Source organism: Hipposideros armiger, unplaced genomic scaffold (genome assembly GCF_001890085.2).
Source record: "Hipposideros armiger isolate ML-2016 unplaced genomic scaffold, ASM189008v1 scaffold_738, whole genome shotgun sequence".
NCBI lineage: Eukaryota > Metazoa > Chordata > Mammalia > Chiroptera > Hipposideridae > Hipposideros > Hipposideros armiger.
This window is the reverse complement of record NW_017732088.1, coordinates 692,888-707,194: the sequence shown is the minus strand read 5'-3', so window position 1 is coordinate 707,194 and position 14,307 is coordinate 692,888. Positions and strand designations below refer to the sequence as shown.

General features: G+C 38.0%; 1 protein-coding gene across 1 annotated transcript in view; it reads left to right on the top strand.

Moving 5' to 3' along the window:
- Nucleotides 1-14,307, top strand: part of TMLHE (trimethyllysine hydroxylase, epsilon) — a 61,747-nt gene that overhangs the window by 35,062 nt on the left and 12,378 nt on the right. The window contains 6 exon segments of the mRNA XM_019627630.1: nt 3,785-3,867; nt 3,869-3,962; nt 7,646-7,925; nt 9,516-9,604; nt 9,607-9,634; nt 13,189-13,425. Of these exon segments, the coding sequence (XP_019483175.1) occupies nt 3,785-3,867; nt 3,869-3,962; nt 7,646-7,925; nt 9,516-9,604; nt 9,607-9,634; nt 13,189-13,425 (811 nt within the window).

Here is a 14,307-nt window from a genome sequence, read left to right as displayed (position 1 = left end):
AACAAAGCGAGCTTATGGTCAATGGATTGAAGCTCTTTGTGGGACTGAATGATTACTGGAGTGAGGCTTGCCTGAATAATGGAGCTGGAAAGGGAACAAGAGGTAGAGTGTAGGGAGTTTGAAATGAAAATTATGAAGGTATCACAACTAATGGTAATGAAATTCCCAAGAATGATGATAGGGGAAGGGATGACAGGGGTGACAGTGGAAGACAGTAAAAAAGTGATCCTCACTTATTTCACAATAGAGTGACTCAGGAATTATTTGATTAGCATCATGAAGAAGGGTAGAGTTATACTGGACAACATGAGCTTCAAAGGAGAAAGGAGGCAACTATTGTAACAGGATTACTGCATACAGCCTTGCCTTTCTCCCTGATGATCAAGAAACTAGAGCATTCTTTCCAAAGTACAATCTGATTTTACTACCTTGGTTTTAAAAATCTCTCTATGGAGGCCCACTGTTAGAGATGGTGATTGCCTGAATGTGGCAGGAGAAATGAGTGGAAATGGAGAGGTCATATGGTTTTCAGAGAGATTTAGGAGGTGGAATCAACAAACCTTGGTGATCGACTAAATGTAGGTTATGAGAAACATGAGTGAAGATGAGCCCCAAGTTTCTCTTTTGTATCAACATTTTGGCAAGACCTCATTGATAAACATTTGGTTAGTGTCAGTTTTATACAGATCTGAGAACTTCTAGAAAACCAAAAATGGAAGCATAGTCTCTGCCTTGATGTAAGATGCAGTATCCATGAAACATAAAATGAGTAAATAAATATAAGAAGCATCAATAGCTTATGCCATATGCAAATGCAAATTAAGTTGATACCTTCCAAATACTTAATTTCAAAGAAAATGTAGGGTTATTCGAGGAAGCTTCCAGGAATACCTGACATGTTAGCTAGATTTTGAAGGAAAATATGGTCATTTAGTTAGAGGAGCCTGTAATTTCAAGGAGAAAAATGGCAAATGCAAAGGCAAAAATGAACTCTGGTCATAGAATGAAAGACAATAAGTGTACCAACTTGACTAAAATGGAGGGGATCTTTTAGAGCTTAAGAGATGAGTCCAGCCACGTAGTACATTAGTCTACTCCTGTATGCATATTGTATGTACCTAGCAAGTTCTACGCTGAACGTGGGATATAGCAGGTAGCAGTCAGGACTACTGGGTATCTATCTAATAGGGCAGTAATCTAATAGTTTTTATGACAGGATCCTTCTCATTTCTATTGTGTCACCTGTAATAGAGTGACAAATAAGGCAGCCTCAAAACTGCTCATTGATTTACTCAGCAAATATTTAATGAGCACCCACCAGGAGCCAGGCATCGTGATAAGTGCTAAGCATGCATTGATGAAGAAGACACATCCCCTATCCTCAAGGTGCTCACAGGCTTGTGGCAGAGACAGACACACAGACAGTTCTAAGACAGTGTGATAAATGCTTTGAGGCAACATACAGAGAAAGAGGAGAGGCACCTAACCCCAACTGAAAAGTTATAAATGACTCCCTCCAGGATATAAGCCCTGAGCGGGATATAACTAGAGTCTATGCTGTATGGTATTCTCTGTTTTAAAACACTTTTAAAATGTAAAAACATTCTTATCTTTCACACCATACAGAAACAAGCCGTGGGCTATATACTATATGGCCCACAGGCTGTAGTTTATCCAACCACGGATTATTTTAGGGTTCCACTTTTGTCACCCCAAGGGAATGGTTTTCAATATATTTAGGTTATGGATCTCATAGAAATTCTGTTGAAAATTCTGGATTGTCTCCATAGCAAAATGCAAGAACACAGACACACACACACACACACACACAAAATGGTATCTTAATCCCCATTTCTCTGATTACCACTAAGATTGGGGGAGGTTTCATTGTTTAGTGGTCAGTCACTTCTGGTGACTTTCCTCTTAATATCCCTCACTCATTTTTCTATTGAGTTTTTATCTTAATCATCACAGGGATTTATTCTATATGCTGGGTATTAATTCTTTTATGTTTAAAATATTTTCCTGTTGCTTGTCTTTTAACTCTTTCATACTATTTGCAAAACAAAAGGTTACTATTTTCATATAGACAAATTTATCTTGTTGGGTTTTTGTGTTGTATTAAGATGGTCTTTCCTACCTCAATGTTGTCAACGTATAATAGTTTTATTTTTCATGTTTTAATCTATCAGTAATTTAACATTTTGAATGATATAAGCCAGGATCCATTTTTTCAAGTATTCATTTTTCCCAAACTAGTTATTGAGTAATCCATCTTTTCTCCATTGTTATGAAATGCCACCTTTAACATTTACCATAGTTCCACATACACGTCGGCCTCTTTTGGGACTCTATTCTGTTCCCTCGATCTCTTCACCTGTTCTGCACAAATACCATGCTTTTGAAATGACTATAGCTCTATAATATATTTTTCTATCTAGTAAGACAGTCCCCCCATTCCTTCCTTCTCCTTTTTCAAATTTGTTACTTTGGGTGAATTTGTATCTTTTCAATATTGAATCTGCCCATCTGGGAGCATATTTCTCCATTCAGGTTTCTTTCAAGCCCATCATGATAGTTTTATAGATTTCTCCATAGCAGTCTTCCACATTTTTGTTTATTCCCAGATACTTTATAGTTTTTTTTCCTCTGTATGTTTGATTTCAGTTTTATTTACCTTTTCTAAATGAGTAACCTGGTGTATAGGAAAGTAAAATTTTGGTAACTTTTTCTTTTTCTGTAACTTCAAACTAACAGAAAAGTATCAAGAGGAGTTCAACAATAGAACAAGGACTTCCTTGATATCCTCTCCTCCTGGTAGAACTGATGGAGCTCATGGTTACTTAAGTATTTAAGTTACTTAAATACTTGAAAAGTTTTATTTTCCAAGTTTAGAACTCTGATCTATTTTGAATTTATTTTAGAGATCTGGTGACAATATGAAGTATGGAATTAATTTTATTTTTATTTTATTTATTTATTTATGTATTTATTTATTAAGATTTTTATTGGGGAATTGGGGGAGGGGAACAGACAAGTTGCTGTCCTTTTGTTCTTCAGTCTAGTTGTGGGGGATGTCGCTTCACTGGCCCATGTTGGTATTGTCATTGCGCTCTTCCCGGTTGAGGCAGATCAGTCACCAACAATTGGACGGTGGCTCATGAAAGCTCATGTCTGCTGCTGGCCAGCCCCACTGCAGCCTACGCTGTCACCAGCGACTCACGGCAGCCCAGCTCCAGGTCGAGCTGTTGTTCACCATCTTAGCTCTAGAGGGCACAACATCACTGGCCCCCATGTGGGATCCAAACCGGGGACCTGCTGCTCAGAGCTGGGGTCCCAAACCAACTCCTAACCAACGCGCCACTCGGCTGGCCCAGAATTAATTTTATTTTATCTCTTTCAAATGGCTGTCTATTTGTGCCAACACCATTTGTTTAAAAGTTCATATTTTCTCCAGTGATTGTAACTACCAGTTTATTACATACCAAATTTCTATATTCATTCGGGTATATTTTTGGACTTTATATTTTTCCATTGTTTTATTTGCCTATTCCTATAGCAATATCACACTATTTTAATCATATAAGTTCTGTAGTATGTTTTAATATCTGGTAGAGGGCTAGTGCCTCCCTCGTTGCTCTTGCTTGTTTCTTGGTAGACTTTTTGATGTGAGCTTTTTGGCTACTGAATTTTTAAGTTTTCCTAAATATTTTTTAATTTGTATAAAATAGAGAATATAAATTAACCTAATAAATAATATAAACGAATGTGATTTCCCCCCTAGACCTACAATATGCAAACACCGTGATGCGTTTTTATTACGTCTGGCTTCGAGACCACTGCCGTTCAGCATCTTGCTACAACTCTTAAGACTCACCAGTGCAGCCTGGACACTGCCAGCATAGATTTACGTATCAAGCCAAAGACCATTTGTCTGGATGAGACCGCACGCTTTTTCACTTGTGAGTGGAAAGGAAATATAGTCTTCTTTGGGATACTCTTCTAAAGAACAATTACTTTGCAAAAAATGGTTTGCCCGTTTCCAAAATAAGGTATTCTTCTGGTTACTTCTCCTTTTTTGTTTCTTTGGAAGCATTTTTTTTAACATTTTATCTTTTAAAATAAAACTGTTGTGATTCACAGCTAATAGCATGCTTCTTAAAAGTATTTCTCCAGCTTTATTGAGACATGTTTGCCATGTAACATTGTAGAAGTTTAAGGTGTACAATGATATGAAATCATCACATTGTATGTATTGTGAAATGATCACCACAACAAGGTTGGTTAACACATCCATCACCTCACATAGATACATTTTGTGTCTGTGTAGAGAGGGTTTAAGATCTACTCCCTTAGCAACTTTCCAGTATACAATATAGTATTGTTAACTATATCATCGTGCTGTACATTAGATTCCACAGAATTTGTTCATCTTGTAACTGGAGTTTGTATCCTTTGACCACTATCACCCATTTCCTCCACCTGCTGACCCTGGTAACCACCAATCTCTCTGTTTCTATGAGTTTGCTTTCTTTTTTTTTTTTAGATTCCACATATAAGCATGGTATTTGTATTTCTCTGTTTGACTTCTTTCTTTTTTTTTCCCCTGTCTGATTAATTTCATTTCACATAGTGCCCTCAAGGTTCATCCATATTGTTACAAATGGCAGCATTTCCTTCTTTTTTATAGCTGAATTATATATATATATATATATATATATATATATATATATATATATTATTCATTCATCTTACAATGGACACTTAGATTGTTTTCATGTCTTAACTATTGTAAAAACTCCTGCAATGAACATGAGGGTGCAGATATCAGCTTGAGATAGTGATTTTATTTCCTTCGAATATATGCCTAGAAGAGGAATTGCTGGATGATGTAATAGTTCTGGTTTTAATTTTTTGAGGACCCTCCATACTGCTTTCCATAGTGACTGCACCAATTTGCAGTCCCACCAACATTGTACAAGGGCTCCCTTTTCTGCACATCCTAGCCAACACTTCTTACTTCTCATCTTTTTTTATAATAGCCATCCTAACAGGTGTGAGGTGATATCTCATTGTGATTTTGATTTGCATTTCCCCGATGATTAGTGTTACTGAACATCTTTTCAGGTAACATCGTATTTAATGGTGAGATGGAACACTATCCCTATAAGACAGGGAACATGGCAAGGATGTTCACTCTTGCCACTCTTATTTAACACAGTTCTGGAAGTTGTAATCATTACGATCAGGGAAGAAAAAGAAATAAAATGAATACGTATTAGAAAGGTAGAAATAAAACTGTTTTTATGTGCAGATACATGATTGTCTATAGACTACTTCAAACAGTCTACTAAAACCTCTAGAAGTAATAAGTAAATCCAGTAAGGTTGTAGCATACAAGATGAACACACAGAAATCAATTGCATTTTTTGTATACTTACAGTTAACGTGCAGAAGCCGAAATCTAAAATGTCCATCTACATTAGCTTCAATGACATTTAAATACTTAGGTATATATGTAAAAAAGTATGTACAAGACCTATATGATGAGCAGTATAAAAAATGCTGATGAAAGAAATCAAAGCAGGCCTAAGTACTCGGAGAGGCAAATCACGTTTACAGATTGGAAGACTCAATGTGGTAAAGATGTCAGTTCTCTCCCAAACTGATCTGCAGTTTTGATGCAATTCCTATCAAAATCTTAGCAAGAATTTTTTAGAGACATAAACAAGCTTATTCTAAAATTTAAATGGAAAGGCACACGTCCTACAATAGCCAAAGCAATTTTGAAAAAAGAATGAAGTGGAAAGTATCACTTCCTGATGTTAAGGCAAGACAGTGTGGTGTTAGTGGAGGGACAGACACATAGATCAATGGAACAGAAAAAGGAACCCAGAAATACACCCACACAGATACAGTCGGCTGATCTTTGGCAAAGGTGCAATAGCCATCCAATGGAGAAAGGGTAGTCTTTTCAACAAATGAAGCTAGAGCAATTGGACATCTATAGGCAAAAAAAAGAAAAAAAGAACCTTGACCTAAGTTTTAAACCTTACAGATCAAACAAATCAAAATAGATCATGGACTTAAATGTAAAACATAAAACTGTAAAACCTCTAAAAAAAGAACATAGGAGTACAACTTGAGCATCTAGAACTAGGTCTGGACTGGAGCTAGGACTAAATAACTCTCAAAACTCAACATAAAAAAGTCCAATTAGAAAATGGGGAAAAAACATACACTACAGTCATTGCACTAAATAGAATATATGAATAGAAAATAAACACATGCAAAGATGTTCAGCATCCTTAGCCATTAGAGAAATGAAAGTTAGTATCAAGATAAAATTTCACTACCTACCTAACAGGATGACTAAAATAAAAAATAGTGACAACATGAAATGCTAGAAAATATTTGGGGAAATTCTATCAGTCATACATTGCTGATGGGAATGTAACATGGCACAGCTACTGTGAAAAAGTTTGTCAATTACTTAAAAAATAAAACATGCAACTGCCATACATCCTAGCAATTACACTCCTGGGCATTTATCCCAGAGTAATGAAAACATGTTTAAACAAAAACCTGTACAAGAATGTTCACAGAAGCCTTACTTATAAAAGCCAAGAGCTGGAAACTACCCAAATGTCCATCGATGACTGAATGATTAAACAAACCATCCATATAATGGAACAGTACTCAGCAGTACAAAAGAATGAACTGTGGACACACAGGCACTATCGGCCTTAGTATGGAGAAGACCCTGTAACATTTGCACCACTTAAAATTCCTTGTGAAGCTGAACAAGCAACAACAGACGAGTTCATTGGGACACACTTACTTGAACTTGAGACCGAACACAGTGGGCTGTGTCAGTTTCATTACGTGAAGTGGCCAGACCATGCTGTTCCCTCATCCTTGGATGCTATTCTGGATATGACAAGCTTGAGGAGGAAATACCAAGAACATGAATATGTGCAGTGCAGGCTGGGGAAAAGCAGTTGCTATTTGGGCTGTAGATTATATGTGGAATTTACTAAGGGCTGGGAAAATACCAGAGGAATTTAATGTACTTAATTTAATACAAGATATGAGAACACAGAGGCACATTGCCATACAAGCTAAAGAGCAACATGAGCTTGTCCATAGAGCCATCACCCAACTGTCTGAAAAACACCTGCAACTATATGAAACTCCTGGAGTTAGAAGCAGTCTCATTTGGGTGCCAAGCTGTTAGTAGTGGTTTCATCATACCATGATAAGTATAGGTGATTTTTAAAATTTCCTCATCCTTTTTTATGCTTTGCTTATTCTTTATGATACATTCATTATCCTGTGGCGGGAAGCCAAAATATTTTTTTCATTATCATTCTTTGATGACTTGATAAATGCTCCAGAGTTATAATTCCATAAAGTTACCTACCTGCTGGGAAGATTTATTTGTTCATTCATTCACTTATTAATTCATACTACTCAACCTTCAAGTATTTCTTTGTCAGGAACATTGTAGGCACTCATTCTTATTTGGTTTCATACACAATACAGCACTGGGGAACTGACCACTAAAAATAACATTCTTAACCAGTAAATTATTGGCAGTGTTTATAATTAGTATTTTAATGCCTTTTCTTGTTTCCTTTAAAAGGACCAGATGATCATGTGACTAAATATGATTTGGATTGCCTGGTGAGAAACAGCTATAAAGGACAGAAACAAAAGGTCATCCAGCCTAGAATCTTCTGGAATTCTGAAATCTACCAGCAAGCCCAAGTGCCACCTGTAGATTTCCAGAGCTTTCTAGAAACCAGTGAGAGACTGGAGAGCCTCCTGCAAAACTTTCTGCTCTACGGAATTGCATTTGTAGAAAATGTCCCTCCCACTCAAGAACACACTGAGAAGTTAGCAAAAAGGATCAGCTTGATCAGATAACTCATCAGTTTCCTGATATCTGCAGTGACTGATTTCCAGAGCATGAACACCAATAAAATAATGTAGCAAGTTTGGCCACCCTTGTTTATAATCCATAATATTGTGTGGCTTGAATAAGGGGATTCCCACTGATAGTACTTTAGTTGAGGTGCAGATCTTTAATCTCTAAAGACCCTTATATGGTAAATGCGGTAAAGACTTCTAAGTCATTGATACGTTTTTTGAGCCCAGCAATCCTGAACGTGAGAGGTGTCATTGGGCACTGGAGTGAGCACTGTGAGTAAAGAGAACCAGTTGCTCGTCTGAGTTCTACCATCGAGCAGTTGTATGAACATAGGTAACTCCATTACACACAAACCCTTTCTCTCGACACCCCCCAGTGGACTCTATTTTCCAGTCTGATCAATGAGAGGATTGAATGCAATGGTGTCCAAAGATCATCCCATTTTGACCTTCTCTCATTCTTAAGAGACTGGTTGTTAATAATACTGCCTTCCACCATTTAACCAGCATATTCACACCTATTGTTTTCTTTGGCCATTATAACAATCCAGATAAGTGTGTCTTTTATCCTATTCTAGGGGTACGGAATTTGAGGCTCAGATATGTCAAGTGGCTTGCCCAGTATTGCTCTGCTAGTAGTCAGTAGGCCTGGAGTTCAGATAGCTCGGGTTTCTTGATTCTAAGTACAGTGTTTCTTTCCACTTTCTAGCCTGCATTTCGAGGCAGTACATAGATTGATCTTTTGTGGTATCAGATGTAATGTAAACCTCCTTTGTTAGAAATCGGTGCTTTCCTTTGTCTTAAGAAGAGACAGATATAGCTCATTGTGTGACACTGCATACACCGGATAGTATGCAGGGTCACTCACCGTATTCTAGAAGAGCACACCCAACATTTGTGAACCACTCAACTTGAAACACAGGCTGAGAAAGTTCAAGTACAAGAAGCTGTGCTGGTGAGCTATAAATTGAGAGGTCTGTAAGGATTATAGTTGAAGAGGAAGAACATTTCCTGTTTGGACTTTGAGGATCCAGAGACTAGATGAACTTGAAAGCTAAAGAATTAAAGGGAACTTGAGTCAGCCCTGAGCTCACCAGGAAAATAACTATAAAATCAAAACCTATGGTATATATCTCAGGGAGAGACACAACAGTGATACAGCAAGTCTCACTAAATACTTGCTAACATTAACTACCCTTTTCTCTTTTTCTTATTCCTCCACATCCAAAAGATGGGTATCTTCATTAATAACTTCTAAAAGCAGCTGCATAAAAACATTATTTTCTATGCAAGGAAGCTGAGCGCAGCAAAGAACCTTGAATGGAAAGCTATTAAAAGTAGGCACGTGAACAGAGTGAGATGATTCTCTAAGCTTTCAGACTACATTATACGTCCGCAGTCCCCCCCTCCCTTCCTAGAATATTAATCAGTGGCAGAACTGACTGGTGGTGTTTTCCACTGTCATCTTCACCTCATAGATAGAAATCTAGAGCCAACAATCTATTGTTATTTGTGAATAATTAAAGTATTACAAAGAGTTTTCAAAGACGAGTGAAAATTTCAAAGCGCAAAAAGGTCTTCCTGTATTCCATCCATGGGAGGATGTGGTATTTCACTTCCAACTTTTCCAGGGATGACAACACGTACACCAAGCTAGCCCTGGATCGGCATACTGAACTACCTATTTTCAAGAGCCCTGTGGGTAAGTGAATTAGAATTTTCCAGAGTGGGCTCTTTAAATGTGATGGTCTTGAATAGTTTCTTAATTATTTTCCATTCTATCTGAACCAAGATCATATCTGCTCATGATGACGTGTATGACTCTTTCTGTCTCTTCTAGAAACATGACCGTTTTGAAGCACCCTCGCTTAGACTTATAGAAATAAATGTTTTTGAAATGATTGAAAATTCACCTTACTACATAAATGTCTCTTAATTAAATTTGAATTTTTTCTCAAAGTATTAGGTTGTCAGAAATGTCATGACATATATTTTCTATGTTTTTCGGTGCAAAAAGGCATCATGGGTTTTCCGACAACCCAATAATTACAAATAACTTACTCAAGAAAAGTATTGGTTAACCATTTGTTTTGGAATTTGTACAATTTTCTTATATTTAGTTATTGTATTGCAAAGGGGTCAATGCTCCAAACATAGCCACCTTGGATATGGTATAAGAGGACTTTGGATCCATTTTATAACAAGTTGGAGAGAAGGAATGAATGGAAAATTACCTTCACATCGAGCCAGAAGCTATTGAGCCAAAAATGATATATACCATACATTCCCTCCATCTTTATAATTGATATCTAACATTCTAACATTGTGTAAATTTAAGGTGGACAATGTGCTGATTGGATACACTTATATATGGTGATATAATTACCACAGTAGCTAACAGGCAGAAGATTTTCATTGTTCTCACCACAAAGAAGAAATGTTAATTATGTGCATGATGAATAGATACCACACTTTACTTTCCTTCCATTTGCCGCTTATTAGCGGTACCTCTGTGGTTGTTATGTTGTTGTTGTTATTGATCTTGCTTCTGCATATAGGTGATGAGCCTGAGGCACAATGATAGTAGTAAAGTGAATGTATGTATGGATTTATAAAGACAATGTGAGAGGGGGATAATATGTGATTGATTGTGGTTACATTGATTTCCTTTAGGGGTTTGGAACTTAAGGATGTTTGGTTCTGGGGAGGAAGAATAAAGCATATTTTAGAGATCCTGCTCCATGTTATCCACATATGAAGTGACCAGCAGCCCTGCATCCTCATTCTAGGGAATGCAGAATACAGAAAGAGGAGATGGGATGAGAAGCAGCTGGACAGGGGCTGAGGTTCACATACTGACTAGCTTTTCTGTGTCTGACCACTACCAGAGATAAGCAGTTGTCTGTGCCTTTAATTTAACCCTTTCTAATCAATGGCAAGTATAGGAAGAGTGGTTAAGAATTCCGGCTATGACCTCAACCAGACTGGGATTTGCATCCCAGCTGAAACATGTATTAGCTTTGTGATCTTGGACAAAGTACTGTAACCTCTCTGCGCCTCAGTTTTCCATCTGTAAAATGGGGCAGGTAATAAAACCTATCCATTAGTATTGCTTAGGGATTAAATTGCATGATGGATTGAAAGCACTTGGCATATCTCCTGACACCTATTTAGTGCTCAGTAAATACTAGCTCTTGTTGTTATTATTTTAGCCATTGTTGGCGTCGGCGTCGTCATCATCATCATCACATGCCTTGTCCTTTCTAAAACTACCTTTGGTGTAAATCTATCCTTCACAACCTCCTTGGGGATGTTCCTGTCCTAGAGCTTCAGCCTTTCCACACCTATCAGCTCTTTCCTATCAGCTTCTCACATCTTAAATCTCTGCTTTTGTGCCCTTCCTTGGACTCTGCTTCCCTCCAGCTACAGCCCCAACTTACTTCTTCCCTTCACAGCTAAACTTACTTTTAACATTATCTACATTCAGTATCTTTTCATTTTCATTTCCCGTTCACTCCTCAAACCCATGCTCAGGTAGTTTATCCAGCCCACTCCCAATTAAGATGATCCTCTGCAGTCACCAGCAGCTAACTCATTGCCATACCCAGCATGTGTCTTTCAGTCTTAATCTGACTTGGCCCCTGGAGTGTGACATTAACCACTACCTATTAAATATTTCTTCTCTTTTGGTTTTCCTCCTATATCTCTGACCATTTTCCCTCAGCCCCTTGTGCTGGCGTATTTTCCTCTGAGCGCGTCCTAAATACTGTTGTTTCTCAAGATTTTCTCCTTGTCCCCGTGTTCTTACTTGAAATGATCAGTCCAAATGACTTCTTTCATGGTCGCAGCTTTCGCTATCACCTACAGACAATACAAAATCTACCTGTCTTCTGAGTTTAACCTATTCAACTGGCTACTTACTAGAGAACCTTCACCTAGAAGTTTCTTAGAAAGCTCAACATGGCCAGACGTGACCTTTTTCATTTTAATTGTATTTATATTAGGTTCCCCTTGATGTTATTCCTTCCATCTTTATGTGCATTTATTTTACTTTGTTGTTCACTTTTCCTTATTTTTGCTTTTTCTCTCCATTTCTATTAAGATTATTTTCTACTTGTTATTTTGAAGACTGGAGTTTTCAAGTTCATTAGTTGCCACCTTTCCGTTCCCTGTTAACACCTGCAGTCAGCGATGTATGATCCAAGTATTGCAACAGGCCTCTAAGCTGAGCTTCTTCCTCATCCCCTCAGGTCCCCCGATGTCATCCAATGACACACCTGCCCACGTGCTCTGTCTTAGCAAATGACATCATCATCCATCAAGTTACCTAATGGAAAACCTGGAGTCACTCTAGGCTTGGGTCTGTTCTTCATCCTCCACATCTAATCAGGTATCAAAACCTCCCCGTTTACCTATGTCGATGTCTACCTATACCTCTGTAGTATGTCTCAGGTGTGTCCTCTGTTCTGTAACACACTTCTCTGAGCTTAAACCCTCAGTGTTTTGCTGCAGTATTTCAGGTATCCAAGTTTTCTGTTACCTTGATTCCCACCAGTCCATCTGCCATGCTATCGCCACAATCAAGTCTTTAAAACGTGACTATAACCCTGGAGTTTCCCTGTTTAAAAATCCTTCCCTGGTTCTATGTGCTGTGCCTATAGAAACTTCTTATTCTCTTTCTTGAATAGACCTTGTTGTTTTACAGCAGTATCTTTGCTCATACTTTTCTCTGACTGGAATGCCTTCTCCTCGGCTCAGTCTCATTCCAGTCCAACTCTTGCTCATTTTTTAAGACTAAGCAAAGCTATTGCCATCCACCTCTGAAGCATTTCTTTATACAATGCCCCATGAAAATGATTTCCTTATTTGTGGCCCCACCATATCTTGTATACAACTTAATTATAACACCTATCATGTTTTCTTGGTACTTCTTTGCTCCATCTCTCTGTACTAGACTATAGGTTTCTAGAACAGAGACTGTTATCTCATGCCTATACTCCCAGGGCCTGACACATAGAGGCTTCCATACATGCTGAATACATTTAGAAGGAACATGTAATGACATGAATATTTCAAAGCGCAAAAAAAGTACAACTGGTTATGAGGGAAAAGCAATTAGGAAATTAGATTTACTTCTTCATGAAAAGAAAATGAGACAAGTAGATTCAGTCATCGTTTCACATATAATTTTCTCAAATGTTGATATGTTCTCATTTCTGCACTGAACAGAAGAATGTAACTTGTTTCCCTCTTTAGCATTCAAGTGTTTCACTGTCTTAAGCCTGAAGGAACAGGTGGCAGGACACTGCTAGTAGATGGATTCTATGCAGCACAGCAGGTCCTTCAAAAGGCACCTGAGGAATTTGAACTCCTCAGCAAAGTGCCCTTGAAGCATGAATATATTGAAAATGTTGGAGAAAGTCACAACCACATGATTGGGGTTGGGCCAGTCTTAAATATCTACCCATGGAATACAGAGCTCTATTTGGTCAGGTGAGCACCAAAGAACTATTTCCCAATATAAAGGTACTTCCCAAATATTAGCCACCGAATGTAATGGAAATCCCTAAGATCCTTATATCTGCTACATTGTAATCTTGCAGCTTTTTATTTGTACAATTATTCTGCCACTTTTTATTTGTACAGTTTCTATTCTTATTGTAATTCCCACAGAATAATAAACAGGCCAACAAGCAAGGAATACTAGATTGGGTGGGGGCAAATGTTTGAGACAGTATTTAAAAATGAAAGTATTATTAAAATAATAACAGTTATTAAATTGTGCTCAGTGACCAAACAGCTAAGGTACCCAAAGATATGATGACCGTGGCATTTATCTGTATCCCAGATTTCTGCGAATCTCCTAACCTGTATGTCCAACAGTCTAGTAGATATCGCCACTTAGATACCTAGGATCGTAAAACATACCTATTCAAAACGGAGCCCATTCTCACCACGCGTTTCATGCCTGCTCTTCCACACCCAGTTTTTGTGAAGATAAAAATCAATTGTTGTCCCTGCCTTTGCCCCTGGATTGCAGTAGGAACTACATAAATACTAGTTAACTTCCCTTGGATAAGCTCCCCTGGAAAACTCTCCCTCAGTCACCTCTTATATCCTCATTGCCTAGAAAATGAATGCGCTTGATATTTTTTTCCAACATTATGGACATTTTTAAACATATGGAAAAGTTGAAAGCCTTTACAGTGAAAACCCATAGATCACCATCTAAATGCTACCATTAAGATATCATTGTAGGGCCGGCCAAGTGGCACGATGGTTAAGAGCTGGCTTGGGACACCAGAGGGCCCCGGTTTGGATCCCACATATGAGGGCCAGTGACACTGCCCTCCACAGCTAAGATGCTGAACAACA